Source organism: Nematostella vectensis, chromosome 4 (genome assembly GCF_932526225.1).
Source record: "Nematostella vectensis chromosome 4, jaNemVect1.1, whole genome shotgun sequence".
Classification (NCBI taxonomy): Eukaryota; Metazoa; Cnidaria; class Anthozoa; order Actiniaria; family Edwardsiidae; genus Nematostella; species Nematostella vectensis.
Genome location: NC_064037.1, coordinates 14,999,997 through 15,016,669, shown reverse-complemented (window position 1 = coordinate 15,016,669; position 16,673 = coordinate 14,999,997). Strand labels below are relative to the sequence as shown.

General features: G+C 39.9%; 1 protein-coding gene across 1 annotated transcript; it reads left to right on the top strand.

Annotated features, from left to right (window-relative positions):
- The first annotated feature begins 5,178 nt into the window (after nucleotides 1-5,178).
- LOC116619888 (fibropellin-1-like) lies at nucleotides 5,179-15,519 on the top strand. The gene is made up of 8 exons (XM_048726261.1): nucleotides 5,179-5,536; nucleotides 6,706-6,965; nucleotides 9,990-10,158; nucleotides 10,860-10,973; nucleotides 11,960-12,073; nucleotides 13,056-13,178; nucleotides 14,152-14,265; nucleotides 15,248-15,519. The coding sequence occupies exons 1-8, from the start codon at nucleotides 5,455-5,457 to the stop codon at nucleotides 15,382-15,384; spliced, it is 1,113 nt and encodes a 370-aa protein (XP_048582218.1). The 5' UTR covers nucleotides 5,179-5,454; the 3' UTR covers nucleotides 15,385-15,519.
- Nucleotides 15,520-16,673: the final 1,154 nt, after the last annotated feature.

Below are 16,673 nucleotides of genomic sequence, written 5' to 3'. Positions count from 1 at the left end.
AGAGCAGGGAAATCGACAGTACAGCTGGTAACTCGTTATGCACTGGGAATATCGTATTCCTCGTTATCAAATGTTCACTTTTTGGCATTTTTACGTGGTTATCTTTATTAAAAACATATAGCAGGCATCTCGACAGTACGGCAGGTAACTCGTTATGCGCTGGGAATATCGTATTCGTCGTTGTTAAATGTTCACTTTTTGGTATTGGTACGTGATTTACTTTAATAAAAACATATAGCAGGCAACTCGACAGTACAGCAGGTAACTCGTTGTGCACTGTTAATATCGTATTCGTCGTTGTCAAATGTTCACTTTTTGGCATTTTTACGTGGTTATCTTTATTAAAAACATATAGCAGGCATCTCGACAGTACGGCAGCTAACTCGTTATGCGCTGGGAATATCGTATTCGTCGTTATTAAGCCTTATTTTTTGGCATTTGTAAGTGATTTACTCTGATAAAAAACATATAGCAGGCAACTCGATATCGTATTCCTCGTTGTCAAATGTTCAAATTCCCAGTGCATAACGTGTTACCTGCCGTACTGTCGAGTTACCTGCTATATGTTTTTAATAAAGATAATCACGCACAAATGCCAAGAAGTGAACATTTGAAAACGAGGAAAACGATATTCACAGTGCATAACGAGTTTACCGGCTGTACTGTCGAGTTGCCTGCTATATGTTTTTAATAAATATAAACACGTACAAATGCCAAAGTTATCTGCTGTACTGTCGAGTTGCCTGCTATATGTTTTTATCAGATTAAATCATTTACAAATGCCAAAAAATTAAAGCTTAAATAACGAAGAATACAATATTCCCAGTGCATAACGAGTTACCTGCTGTACTGTCAAGTTGCCTGCTATATGTCTTTATTAAAGTAAGTCACGTACAAATTTCAAAAAAGTGAAGCTTCAATAACGACGAATACTATATTCCCAGTGCATAACGAGTTACCTGCTGTACTGTCGATTTGCCTGCTATATGTTTTTATAAAACTAAATCACGAACAAATACCAAAAAAGTGAACATTCAATGTTAAAGTTTAACAACGACGAAAACGATATTCCCAGTGCGAGTTACCTGCTGTACTGTCGAATTGCCTGCTATATGTTTTTATCAAAGTAAATCACGCACAAATGCCAAAAAAGTGAAGCTTTAATAACGACGAATACGATATTCCTAGTGCATAACGAGTTACCAGCTGTACTGTCAAATTGCCTGCTATATGTTTTTATCAAAGTAAATCACGTACAAATGCCAAAAAGTGAACATTTGACAACGACGAATACGATATTCACAGTGCACAACGAGTTACCTGCTGTACTGTCGAGTTGCCTGCTATATGTTTTTATTAAAGTAAATCACGTACCAATACCAAAAAGTGAACATTTAACAACGACGAATACGATCAGCGCATAACGAGTTACCTGCCGTACTGTCGAGATGCCTGCTATATGTTTTTAATAAAGATAACCACGTAAAAATGCCAAAAAGTGAACATTTGATAACGAGGAATACGATATTCCCAGTGCATAACGAGTTACCAGCTGTACTGTCGAGTTCCCTGCTCTATGTTTTTATTAAAGTAAATCACGAACAAATACCAAAAAAGTGAACATACAATGTTAAAGTTTAACAACGACGAAAACGATATTCCCAGTGCATAACGAGTTACCTGCTGTACTGTCGAGTTGCCTGCTATATGTTTTTATCAAAGTAAATCACTTACAAATTCAAGAAAAGTGAAGCTTTAACAACGACGAATACGATATTCCCAGCGCATAAGGGGTTATCTGCTGTACTGTCGAGTTGCCTGCTATGTGTTTTTATCAGATTAAATCATTTACAAATGCCAAAAAGTGAACATTTGACAACGACGAATACGATATTCACAAGGCACAACGAGTTACCTGCTGTACTGTCGAGTTGCCTGCTATATGTTTTTATTAAAGTAAATCACGTACCAATACCAAAAAGTGAACATTTAACAACGACGAATACGATATTCCCAGCGCATAACGAGTTACCTGCCGTACTGTCGAGTTGCCTGCTATATGTTTTTAATAAAGATAATCACGTAAAAATGGCAAAAAGTGAACATTTAATAACTAGGAATACGATATTCCCAGTGCATAACGAGTTACCTGTTGTACTGTCTGCCTGCTAACTTGACCGAGTTGCCTGCTGAGTTGCCTGCCAGCTTCACTATGGTTACCTAAAAACAAACTTTAGAGCAAGCCACCCCATGCTTTTAGATCCACTGTGGTCACCCACATTGTGCTTAGTCTCCAAAAACAGATATGTATCAATGTTGATAAAGTATTTTTATTTTGCATTCTATACATGATTTTGATCAGTTGTTTAAAGACTATGAGCTTATGAGCTAATATTCTATACTATTCACTTGTGTTGTCTACAATTTTTCTAATGTTTATCATTTGAAATCAGGGCTCCATCTCCATTGTTGAGAAAATAAATAAATCGCTTGTGTAGACAAGAAAAAAAAAACACCGGAAAAAAATTCAAGCTGACATCCTACGACAGGAAGTAGCCAGGATTTGCTGAGGAAGAGGATTTGGGGATGGCATATATGTTGATATTTTTTAAAATGGGTTAAAATCTGGGGAATTATTTTGAAAGAATGGTATCACTGCTTTTTGGTGGCCAAGAAGGGTGTATGCACCCCTGTGTTTACCACCTGTATTGCTTGAAAAGTAAAACCAATAATTACTAGCTTTTGATTGGAATACAAAGTCAACGGGGTAAGAGAAGTAAGCTCTAGAAAACATGAATCATGCAAGATGCATCAAACACACTAATAGTAAGAACCTGCAATGAAAAAGCAGAAAAGGGTATGGGCTGCCAGAGAGCTATATGTAACAAAAAAAAATATCCCCTCCCCCCTTTGTCACTGAGCCAAACCCCCCCTTTGGCGAAAAGCTAGATTTGCCCCTGGTTAATCAAGCTACTTTATGATAATTAGCAAAATTTGCTTCTGTTGCTCAAATGAACAGCTAACAATAGCATGTGTTCATATATTTGATAGTGTATACTTGAGAATCTTAATTAAAATTTGAGCATTAAAGTCAAGGAAGAAAGCCAATTCATGGATGCCAGGTGGCATCAAGGGAGGTCAGGATACTATATTATCCCCAAAAATGTTTGGAGGGGGGCAACCATACAACACTAACAAACTCTCTCATTATTTTCTTCCTTCCACCTTCAATATATTTTTCCCTACACTCTACACCTAAAGAAGGTTAACAGGTATCTCTCATGGAGCACTGTAAGCAAACAAAAAATAATAAAGGGAGGGGAGATGTCAGAAATGTCAATACTCTTTCTACATTACACACCATTGAAGAAAAAAAAAATATTTCTCTGGAGATTTCTTAATATATTCAGGGACTAGAGATGGGTATAATTTCTCTGATAAGCACCTGAAATACTCTGATAAGTTTACTAATTTGTTATAATTTTTTTGGTATGTACTTTTAAAAGCTTCAAGGTACAGTATATCATTCCAGCTAAGCCGATAATTAGTGGATAAGTGGATAATACCGTTTTTGCGGAGTTCACTGTATCCACAAGTTATTACCGTATCGGTGCAAAACTTGTACGGGTATGTAGGACTAACGTCAGACCCGTAGCCAAGATTTTGAGTGGGGGGGGGGGGGGGGGGGGGTTGTTTTTCCATTTAGCCGACCTTTTCTCTTAAAAAGCTCGCCCTAGCTCGCTGTGGTACTAAATTTTCCTTGATAAGAGCGGACCTTCCAGTCGTGTGGGGTGGTTCTTCCGAACCCCCCCTGGCTACGGGCCTGCGTAACGTGTAGCACAAATACAAACATTTTGGCAGGTCTTTCTTGCGTGACTGTGAAACTGGTTTGCCGACGTCGCTCCACCATAGTAAGGCTGTCTATCCGTGGCACCATAGTGAGGCTGGCTATCCGTGGCACCATAGTGAGGCTGGCTATCCGTTGCACCATAGTGAGGCTGGCTATCCGTTGCACCATAGTGAGGCTGGCTATCCGTGGCACCAGAGGCTCTCTCGCTTCGCTCAAATCGTTGTCGCCGAGAAGCTCGGAGCCTCTGGTACCCATTATAGGAAAGTAGGGAGGGCTTGACAGTATTATCTTCAAAACTAGACTGCCTGCTAAAATACTTAGACGGTTCAGGAGGGGTTTTGTGGGGAGATTTCCTACGTAGAAAGTATTATCAAAATTGTCAAAATTGTCTTGTGTACCTGACAAAATAGACACGATCAAATCAATGGATTTTTTATATAAAAAAAATAAATAAATAAAAATAAAAAATAAAAAGGATTTTCTTTAGCATTATAACGGGTTTCCTGTGGTGGTTAAGACATTGTGAGCTTGAGCTTGCCTCCCCCCCTCCCTGCGTCATCTACGAGCACAGGCGACCAGGTGGTAGCGCCAGGGACTGGGCCCGATTAATAGTTTCCCTCGTAGAAAGAAGACTTGTGCCAATAATAAAGATATTGCAATTTGTAAAAATGGGACCTCCAAAGTCCGGAGTTGAATACTTTGATAAAACCTCTATTATCCTGACACACGAATATATTAATGGACATTCAAAATTATAAAAATCATCAAACTTGGAAAGTAAACAAGGCAATTAAACAAAAACAAAATATAAAGAGATTTTCAGCCCGAATATTACATTTTATCGTAGACACTACCGTGGGAAAATACCAGATTGGTTTGACCCATCACTGTGTGAGCAATGTTCTATACTTTGTAGGGTATAAGACCACCCACTCGCAGATCAAACTTTGAGTAAAAGTAAGTGAAAGCTTTTTTGTTATGTAAATGCTGGTAATTACTAAAGAAACAAAATCGAAATGAAAAATACCATCAACCACGTTTGACAATAAGTTATTCCACCGGCCACCCAAGCTCATGATTGAAATTCTATAGTGATTCGGGGGATAGAAATCCAGTTAACATACTAAAAGTAGGCATTAAAATGTGTTGGAAATTATGAATAGTCTGACAACTTTTTCATTATCCTTTTTAGTCATATTCAGGTTTTCATAATTGGTTTTGAACATTGTTTCCATACTTCGAATTCGGGAGAAAATATTTTTATTCATTCATTCGCTATTTCATGTGTTGTTTTTTAGTATTAACAAAGTTTTTGATGAGCCCCGCCACAACAAAACAAGTCTTGCTGAGCTTTTAGTTACTTAAGTACTGGAAACCCTCAGTAACTTCATAACGCTCCATTCAAACAATGAAAAGGTTGCTATGATTTCCTCAATTGATACCAAATTTTTAATTTACTTTGGCATAGCAACAAACGTCATGCTGAGCGGTTTTGTCTAAATATATCGTCACCTAAAGCTGCAAACCCACTTTCAGAACATCACATAACATCCAAGCGTGAAACTGGACACATCAATTTCGATGTTGTCCCGAGAACTCTAATCATGAAGAACCCTTCCAGAGTCGCGATTCCTGATAACTCAAGACTTGCTTTGGATACAATTCTGGTCGTACTAATGACAATTGGTGAGTTTTCTATAGTAATATTTATATATACGGGTTCTTGGTCTAACTAATTTCCCATCCCCCTATTTAACAAATATACCGTAGGATGTTCTACAAGATGTCTCCTACGTTTTTTAGATACTTCATGGACGAAGCTTTACTCCTAAGCAAAGTTTAAACAAAGTAATTATCTTCTAAACTGAGTACATGCCTACCAAAGCCTAATATCCTGAATGTCCCCCTTCAATTTTTATCGCTCTTGGCCTGCTAGCTTGGATTGCGATGTTGCGCAGTATAGACGGCTTGATAATTTTCCAGGCTGGTCTTAGACTTATTTTTAGATGATCCATTCTCTCGAGGATAGGCAAAGAGTAAAGTAGTAAAAGAGGAAAGCTTCCCAGTCTTCTAGAGTTAGATGTTCAAGATTTCGAATTTTGACGATCAAAGTTCATATAAACACTATATGAGCTTGGGCTGCCTATGGTTTTGTATCATTTTTTATTTCCTTTGGTATTCCGGATTGTCCTAGTTTTTTTTAGCTATATATATCACTAAAAACCCATTATGCTGATGTCACCACGTGCGCAGTCCCGTACGAGGATGGGCGATGACAAACGACAACCAATTTAACGCAACGATTTTAATATCGACGCTGACAAACACACCGACTCACAATGGTACACTTAAAGTCTTGATTGCGGCGGTTTTCTGACAAATAACAAACAGTCATAAGTACTAAAAAATGACATAAACAACAGAGAAATTACAAACTTAACAAGCTGTCTGCCATTACACATAAGACCAAAGAACGTGATTGGTCACGTGACCTAATCACAGGTATACCGCGCGTTGGTAGCTACACCTGCATATATACAGATAGTGCTTTCGAATTCTCTAGCTTTTCAGAATTTAAAGGATTCATTTTTGAGAAAGACACAAACAAAATAGTTTTGTCTGGAATTTACTCCCGCGTGTGGACGTTTGGCGGGAAAAAATTTTTAGTAAAATTTGGCCAAAATGCAATCCCCCCCGTTATTCTCTATTTTTCTCTTCTCTTTTCCACTTTCGGCTGTGTTTTTTTTTTCAAAATCTACTGGTCAATCAGGTATCATCATGCACTCCTATAAGAAGACTCTAGATCCTGTTCACTTTTTAAATTGTCTTTATTTATTATTATTATTTCTTTCTAGTTCTTTCTGATGGCTGCAAAATAATGATATGGCACCCGGGACACCAAAACAACACCCTCATTAACCACGACTTTAAGACCGTCTGGGCGAGCTCCGAAGCTCAGTGTCGCATCAAATGCTGGGCTGACGATAGATGTCTCTCGTATAACTTTGGACCAGTCAGTAGAATTTCTGCGAAATGTGTTTTTAACCACGCCGATCAAGTGATGTACCCATTAGACTTGGTGGCCACGCCTGATCATGTACACAGATCTTCTCAGGTAATAAGAACGTCTAATTTTCAGTGAAGGCTGAGGCTGAGGCGTTCTTATATTTTTAGCATAGTAGGCAGGAATTATTAGAAAGTCAATTACCCCCACGAGTTCGAATCCAACATGAATTTTTGATATCATTTAGGTTTTTTTGAATCAGTTTTATTTAACTTAATTATAACTTAATGTAATTTAACTTTTGAAATTATTTTTTATTAGTTCAGTTGATACTTATCCAAGTTACATTTTGTTCTATTCAATTTGTTGCACATTTATTATTCTTTTGAATGTAAGTAGCTTAGCTTTCGCTGTTTTCACCCGGTCTAGTTATTTACTAACTTATTTGTATATACCTATATATATATATATTTTATATAGCTTCCGCTCCAAATATCTATATTTATTACATGATTGACACGGTTTCCATTGTTTTCTGTAGGGCTTTATTTCGCGTACAAACTTAGGCAAGTAGCTAAGAGCCCGGGGAGGGTTTTGATATTCAGCAGGGAAGAGCGGGGGCTGATGAATTGAATTAAATTACTCATTTTATAATGCTAGGGATGTATATAAATACATCCCGGGGAAGCTCGTATACATCCCTTGCATTTATAATGAGCAATTAAATCAATTCATCACCTGTACTCTTCCATGATGAATATCAAAACCCAACCATATGGCACTTAACTTTACACTTTTCTAAAAACTGTTGGAACATAAACATGACAAACTTCAAATATTATTTTTTTTACATCTGCAGGTCTTTTTAGGTGTTTATTGCCACTTTCGCACTCGCTCTTTTCGACAATATCAATATCTTATCAACCTTACAAATATCCTCTCAATCTAAATCAACCCCTACAATCGAACATCTTTGATACTATCGAAACCTACGATCCTGCAACGGCTCTGGTTCTAATTCCTCTCTTCTGCCCATTCTTGCCAAGTACGAACAGCTCACACCGTTTTCGTGTTCTCCGGAATCCTGTCGTCCTTTCTCTTCTCAACTGCTTCACTTAGAACCGTCCTTTTAATATCATGGCCTTTGTTTTCAAAGATGAAATAGTTTTCGTGACTATTTAGCACATACCGATGTGGTTGATTGTTAATAGTTTTCCTTTTTAATCGCCGTAGAAATTGCAGAAGAAACTTATCGATATATATGCTAATTTCAAAGATTAAGATTAGGAGACACATTTTTGCGTGCAAACCTTTGTCAATCTGTGATAAGACCGCGGTGATCCTAGAACCTAAAATTTCTTAGAACCTAAACAGAACCGAAAAAGAACCTAATAGCAAGGGGGTAATTGTTAATAACAAAAAAAATCAAAATTACCTATTTTCTGCAAAGAATTGCAGAGAAGGGCTGGAAATACGTCAAAAAGTTTTTTTACAGCGATTTTTACGCTGTTTAGCGGATTTAGGCTAAATTTCTATTTCAGTCATCACTAGCGTGAAATATTCCAAAGGCGATCCTACACATAACACTTAATACAATTGAATAAAAATACGGGAAATCGAATTTGGATTTTGTTCGTATAAACATCAGCTTGTAGGAAGATTTTTTTTCTATTTTTCTTTCTTTATTATTTTTATTTATTTTTGTTTGAACAGATCAGAAACTAAATCTCATAAGGCAAAAAATCCCCTTCTTTCGGATGATTTGATTTTATCCCGATCAATTTGAGTCCAGTTTATATTTGGGTAACTCTCCGTCAAGCGTCAAAAACCAGAAACCTGACAAGGGATTCTAATCAGACATTAGACTAGGATAAAAACAAATTAAAGAATTTGCTATAAATAATCCAGGAAACCATATTTATAAAATGCCTTTTCATCGATTCTAGCTGATTTTACTCGTTAAAAAGGTATTTTTATTATTTTATTATTTTTTTGAAGAAACCCCCCCCCTGAACTTTTTTAGGTTCTGATTCGCGGTTGTAATAAGTCAGTTAATTACCTCGGGATGTATATCGCTTATTGCCTCGGTTCTCGGTAATTAACTCTTACATATCTATATTATTTATATTTATGTTTATGTTTATATATATATATATATATATATATATATATATATATATATATATATATATATATATTTATATAATTACATATTTATATATTTATATTTATATAATTATATATTTATATTTGTATTCGTATTTTTCATATTCATATTCATATTTATATAGACCAGGTACACGGCTGTACCTGGTCAGCGGTATCCATGTTTTCCAAAAGTGCTTTGCGGTCACATCTCTAATCCCCTGTCGCTTTGCTAATGCGAGCACAAGTCGATGGTTGCTTGTATTTTTCATAAAAAAATAAAGCTATGAGCATGTTTGGAGAATGCCCTAATACATCATTTAGTCTATTGGGGAATAGTTGAGTGCTGTGCTTTTGGATGTTTGCAAGCAAAGGTGGATTCACGAGGCTTTACTTGGATGAGAAAATAACTTTCTAATCAGTCACCACAGCTCTAATTAATGCTGTATTCTCTGAAACCATATTGATTACAAAATTGTTTACACTGCTATTCTGGGTCTGAATGACTTGGAATTGATTTGTTTGGCTTTGGGGTGAAAAGATGTGAAAAATATGTGACTGTGAGGAGAGGCGTGTTGACTGCCTCCGGACCTTCCTGTGTGCAATCTGTAATGACAGCAAGATGGTTACAGAAGCCTTCAAGGAGTAACAGACATTGTGTTTTGAGGCCATTGAAATGGACTGGGATCCATTTCTGTATCTATTTCTGTCTTGAGCTTGTCTTGTTTGTCTTTTGAGCGTTTTGTTTAAAGGGTCGATTCTGCTGTTTTTCTTGTTTAATTTGAAATTTGTCTAAGAACCGAGCAATTATTTGGATGAAGAGTAGTTGCTATCACCTTGGTTGGATGTAAATCTTCAAGACAATTTATCCCTTATATTGATACCAGAGTATCTTCATCTTGTCGCGTTTATTTTGCATTTATGATTTTTTTTGGTTGTGGGTGTCAATGGGTTAATGTTTTCAAAACGGGAATTTCCTCTTTATCCCAGAACCCTTGCAATTGTACAAAAGGACTCATCTGTCGAGTGAACTTCAGTGACAACACCCATCGCTGCGAGTGTCCACCTGGGATATCCTCTTGCCACGGCACAGCCACCACAGCCGCCCCAGCCACAGCCACAGCCACATCAACACCACCACGAACGGGGTCAGCCCGAGGTAAGATGAATAAGACATGAATGTGAAGGAGATCAATGAACCGCCTTAGTTAGTCGCATGTTATCGTTTTCATTCAACATAGAAGACAATGTAACGATACTATGTAATGATATCTCCTTTGGTTTTAATTGGTCACCAATATTGCTCACATGGCCTTGAGGAGGGCACTACTTTTGTGTTGTTATCTCCAGGGTTTTATTTGGTCAGTATCTATTTGGATTTTTGTGTCATAACCATCTCCATTCATCCTCCGGTCGAGTGAGTTTTATTTCTTAATAAGCCGGGTCATCGACTATCAGGAACCTGTAAGGCGATGGTGTTTTACTCCCCAATGTCGCTGGCAAACTCCTGAAAACGTCTTGCCTGCGAGCCGTTGGTTAGTTTGCTTAGCATCCGCTTTTAGTGTCACGCACGCCGACTAGCCGGTAGTGGGAATTTCTATTTCGTGGTTTCGGGATTCCTGTGGCGATAAAACAAAAACACACAGAGGAGAGCTGGCTTGCAGGCTAAAACAGGCTTTATTTTGACTTCTAAAGCTTAGATATTTATATAATTTTCTGTGAGACTTTTTGAGGGACATTTGGCTTGCCATTAGCTGGCTTCAAGCTGTCTGATTATATATTCGTGTCAATTCGTGAGCACGTCTGTTATATTAATCTATAAATATGAACGGATCATTAAATCATTATGATTTGTTTAAGATATCGATGAATGCGCAAGCGACCCCTGTCAAAACGGAGCTACATGCAATGACGGCCTAAACAACTACACGTGCGCATGCATTTCTGGATTCACAGGCACAAACTGCGAGACGAGTAAGTCATATATTCAAGTCATATATTCGCCTCGAGGCGAATGGACTGTGATTGAATAGACCATGAGGGCGAAGGCCGTTGTTCTATTCAAAATCATAGACCAAGAGGCCGAGGTGTCTAATTGTTTTAAAATTTACCAACTAAATGGTCAAACTCAGCCAAAAAATGTTAACGAGGATTAAAAATGGTTTGTTTATCGGCGGTTGTTTTAAGTGCTGGTCAATGGAGCTGGTATTGATCGCATTAGAGTCAAACAAGGTCAAGCATGCCCACGCTGGAGCCGATTATTGAAATTATCCTTTGAAATTCTTGGAACGACTTCTAATGGACTCACTTCTCTATTTCTTTTTGCTCGTCGCATGATGTATGAACTCGACCAAATAGGCCAAATTCGAATCACTTTTTCAAATACAAGTCACTTCTTACTTATCCCCTTTTTGTATTGGGAAACAGGGCCGCGACACGGTGACGCCATTCTTTGCAGCCTTTCGCAACCTTTGTTGCCTCGCACCCGGCTAGCCCCCATACCCCGAGAGGTTTACTTTGGCCGCCCGGGTTAACGTTTCCCAATTGGGGTCCATCGTGTTGGTGTCAGGGGGATTCGTTCTTTCTCATCCTGAGTACATTTTAAGCGGCGGCGTTTGATTTCTTCTGAAATGTTGTTTGAACTCGTTTTGTGGTAGAGGTTTTGATCTTATTTTTCAGGCCAGAAAATGCGGCAATTTTCCATAAGCACCCGTTCTGGGCATTGACCTTATCCATGCCCCCCTTTACAACACGCCATCACTCGGATCCATAAAGTAGGAGGGCCTTCACGTTGATGTTGTACAGTCTCAGCCTGGTCTTTGTGCTGTACTGTTTGGAATTTGAGATGGGCTGAAGCCGTGCAAAGGCCCCGCGTGACATGCCCCAACATTATATGGATGTCCTTCTTGCTCCATTGTCTTTGCTTATAACGCTTCCAAGATCATTATGATTTGTTTTAGATATCGATGAATGCGCAAGCGACCCCTGTCAAAACGGAGCTACATGCAATGACGGCCTAAACAACTACACGTGCGCATGCATTTCTGGATTCACAGGCACAAACTGCGAGACGAGTAAGTCATATATTGAACAATTAGTCCTCGAGGCGAATGGACTGTGATTGAATAGACCATGAGGGCGAAGGCCGTTGTTCTATTCATAATCATAGACCAAGAGGCAAAGGTGTCTAATTGTTTTAAAATTTACCAACTAGATGGTCAAACTCAGCCAAAAAATGTTAACGAGGATTAAAAATGGTTTGTTTATCGGCGGTTGTTTTAAGTGCTGGTCAATGGAGCTGGTATTGATCGCATTAGAGTCAAACAAGGTCAAGCATGCCCCCGCTGGAGCCGATTATTGAAATTATCCTTTGAAATTCTTGGAACGACTTCTAATGGACTCACTTCTCTTTTTCTTTTTGCTCGTCGCATGATGTATGAACTCGACCAAATAGGCCAAATTCGAATCACTTTTTCAAATACAAGTCACTTCTTACTTATCCCCTTTTTGTATTGGGAAACAGGGCCGCGACACGGTGACGCCATTCTTTGCAGCCTTTCGCAACCTTTGTTGCCTCGCACCCGGCTAGCCCCCATACCCCGAGAGGTTTACTTTGGCCGCCCGGGTTAACGTTTCCCAATTGGGGTCCATCGTGTTGGTGTCAGGGGGATTCGTTCTTTCTCATCCTGAGTACATTTTAAGCGGCGGCGTTTGATTTCTTCTGAAATGTTGTTTGAACCCGTTTTGTGGTAGAGGTTTCGATCTTATTTTTCAGGCCAGAAAATGCGGCAATTTTCCATAAGCACCCGTTCTGGGCATTGACCTTATCCATGCCCCCCTTTACAACACGCCATCACTCGGATCCATAAAGTTGGAGGGCCTTCACGTTGATGTTGTACAGTCTCAGCCTGGTCTTTGTGCTGTACTGTTTGGAATTTGAGATGGGCTGAAGCCGTGCAAAGGCCCCGCGTGACATGCCCCAACATTATATGGATGTCCTTTTTGCTCCATTGTCTTTGCTTATAACGCTTCCAAGATCATTATGATTTGTTTTAGATATCGATGAATGCGCAAGCGAACCCTGTCAAAACGGAGCTACATGCAATGACGGCCTAAACAACTACACGTGCGCATGCATTTCTGGATTCACAGGCACAAACTGCGAGACGAGTAAGTCATATATTGAACAATAAGGCCTCGAGGCGAATGGACTGTGATTGAATAGACCATGAGGGCGAAGGCCGTTGTTCTATTCAAAATCATAGACCAAGAGGCCGAGGTGTCTAATTGTTTTAAAATTTACCAACTAGATGGTCAAACTCAGCCAAAAAATGTTAACGAGGATTAAAAATGGTTTGTTTATCGGCGGTTGTTTTAAGTGCTGGTCAATGGAGCTGGCATTGATCGCATTAGAGTCAAACAAGGTCAAGCATGCCCCCGCTAGAGCCGATTATTGAAATTATCCTTTGAAATTCTTGGAACGACTTCTAATGGACTCACTTCTCTTTTTCTTTTTGCTCGTCGCATGATGTATGAACTCGACCAAATAGGCCAAATTCGAATCACTTTTTCAAATACAAGTCACTTCTTACTTATCCCCTTTTTGTATTGGGAAACAGGGCCGCGACACGGTGACGCCATTCTTTGCAGCCTTTCGCAACCTTTGTTGCCTCGCACCCGGCTAGCCCCCATACCCCGAGAGGTTTACTTTGGCCGCCCGGGTTAACGTTTCCCAATTGGGGTCCATCGTGTTGGTGTCAGGGGGATTCGTTCTTTCTCATCCTGAGTACATTTTAAGCGGCGGCGTTTGATTTCTTCTGAAATGTTGTTTGAACCCGTTTTGTGGTAGAGGTTTCGATCTTATTTTTCAGGCCAGAAAATGCGGCAATTTTCCATAAGCACCCGTTCTGGGCATTGACCTTATCCATGCCCCCCTTTACAACACGCCATCACTCGGATCCATAAAGTTGGAGGGCCTTCACGTTGATGTTGTACAGTCTCAGCCTGGTCTTTGTGCTGTACTGTTTGGAATTTGAGATGGGCTGAAGCCGTGCAAAGGCCCCGCGTGACATGCCCCAACATTATATGGATGTCCTTTTTGCTCCATTGTCTTTGCTTATAACGCTTCCAAGATCATTATGATTTGTTTTAGATATCGATGAATGCGCAAGCGAACCCTGTCAAAACGGAGCTACATGCAATGACGGCCTAAACAACTACACGTGCGCATGCATTTCTGGATTCACAGGCACAAACTGCGAGACGAGTAAGTCATATATTGAACAATAAGGCCTCGAGGCGAATGGACTGTGATTGAATAGACCATGAGGGCGAAGGCCGTTGTTCTATTCAAAATCATAGACCAAGAGGCAAAGGTGTCTAATTGTTTTAAAATTTACCAACTAGATGGTCAAACTCAGCCAAAAAATGTTAACGAGGATTAAAAATGGTTTGTTTATCGGCGGTTGTTTTAAGTGCTGGTCAATGGAGCTGGTATTGATCGCATTAGAGTCAAACAAGGTCAAGCATGCCCCCGCTAGAGCCGATTATTGAAATTATCCTTTGAAATTCTTGGAACGACTTCTAATGGACTCACTTCTCTTTTTCTTTTTGCTCGTCGCATGATGTATAAACTCGACCAAATAGGCCAAATTCGAATCACTTTTTCAAATACAAGTCACTTCTTACTTATCCCCTTTTTGTATTGGGAAACAGGGCCGCGACACGGTGACGCCATTCTTTGCAGCCTTTCGCAACCTTTGTTGCCTCGCACCCGGCTAGCCCCCATACCCCGAGAGGTTTACTTTGGCCACCCGGGTTAACGTTTCCCAATTGGGGTCCATCGTGTTGGTGTCAGGGGGATTCGTTCTTTCTCATCCTGAGTACATTTTAAGCGGCGGCGTTTGATTTCTTCTGAAATGTTGTTTGAACCCGTTTTGTGGTAGAGGTTTTGATCTTATTTTTCAGGCCAGAAAATGCGGCAATTTTCCATAAGCACCCGTTCTGGGCATTGACCTTATCCATGCCCCCCTTTACAACACGCCATCACTCGGATCCATAAAGTAGGAGGGCCTTCACGTTGATGTTGTACAGTCTCAGCCTGGTCTTTGTGCTGTACTGTTTGGAATTTGAGATGGGCTGAAGCCGTGCAAAGGCCCCGCGTGACATGCCCCAACATTATATGGATGTCCTTCTTGCTCCATTGTCTTTGCTTATAACGCTTCCAAGATCATTATGATTTGTTTTAGATATCGATGAATGCGCAAGCGACCCCTGTCAAAACGGAGCTACATGCAATGACGGCCTAAACAACTACACGTGCGCATGCATTTCTGGATTCACAGGCACAAACTGCGAGACGAGTAAGTCATATATTGAACAATAAGGCCTCGAGGCGAATGGACTGTGATTGAATAGACCATGAGGGCGAAGGCCGTTGTTCTATTCAAAATCATAGACCAAGAGGCCGAGGTGTCTAATTGTTTTAAAATTTACCAACTAGATGGTCAAACTCAGCCAAAAAATGTTAACGAGGATTAAAAATGGTTTGTTTATCGGCGGTCGTTTTAAGTGCTGGTCAATGGAGCTGGTATTGATCGCATTAGAGTCAAACAAGGTCAAGCATGCCCACGCTGGAGCCGATTATTGAAATTATCCTTTGAAATTCTTGGAACGACTTCTAATGGACTCACTTCTCTTTTTCTTTTTGCTCGTCGCATGATGTATGAACTCGACCAAATAGGTCAAATTCGAATCACTTTTTCAAATACAAGTCATTTCTTACTTATCCCCTTTTTGTATTGGGAAACAGGGCCGCGACACGGTGACGCCATTCTTTGCAGCCTTTCGCAGCCTTTGTTGCCTCGCACCCGGCTAGCCCCAATACCCCGAGAGGTTTACTTTGGCCACCCGGGTTAACGTTTCCCAATTGGGGTCCATCGTGTTGGTGTCAGGGGGATTTGTTCTTTCTCATCATGAGTACATTTTAAGCGGCGGCGTTTGATTTCTTCTGAAATGTTGTTTGACCCCGTTTTGTGGTAGAGGTTACGATCTTATTTTTCAGGCCAGAAAATGCGGCAATTTTCCATAAGCACCCGTTCTGGGCATTGACCTTATCCATGCCCCCCTTTACAACACGCCATCACTCGGATCCATAAAGTAGGAGGGCCTTCACGTTGATGTTGTACAGTCTCAGCCTGGTCTTTGTGCTGTACTGTTTGGAATTTGAGATGGGCTGAAGCCGTGCAAAGGCCCCGCGTGACATGCCCCAACATTATATGGATGTCCTTCTTGCTCCATTGTCTTTGCTTATAACGCTTCCAAGATAGGGGAATTCTTCCACAGAGTCAAGGGTCTTCCCTTGGACTGTAATTGAAGAGGGATGATTGTTTGTATTCATGGTCATGACTCTGGTCTTGGAGCTGTTAATATGGAGACCAGTTTAGCTATAAAATTGTAAGATCGTCAGCAAAGTCTAAATCCTCAAGGTGGGAGAAAAGTATTCATTGTATTCCTCTGGGCTTCTCTGATGTTGTCTGTCGCATTACCCAGTCGATGGTCACTGGCAAAAATAAAGGGCATAGGATACATCCCTCGACGTACATCAGAATTTATGGAAAATTGCTCTGGGATGGTATTACTGCCAGTGTAAACGCTGCGCTTTAAATAACTATA

Excerpts from the sequence above, each read along its gene's own strand:
- LOC116619888 (XM_048726261.1), top strand. The coding sequence starts at position 5,455 with ATGAAGAACCCTTCCAGAGTCGCGATTCCTGATAACTCAAGACTTGCT. Across the intron at positions 5,537-6,705 it reads GGTCGTACTAATGACAATTG|TTCTTTCTGATGGCTGCAAA; the intron begins GTGAGTTTTCTA and ends ATTTCTTTCTAG. Across the intron at positions 14,266-15,247 it reads AGGCACAAACTGCGAGACGA|ATATCGATGAATGCGCAAGC; the intron begins GTAAGTCATATA and ends GATTTGTTTTAG.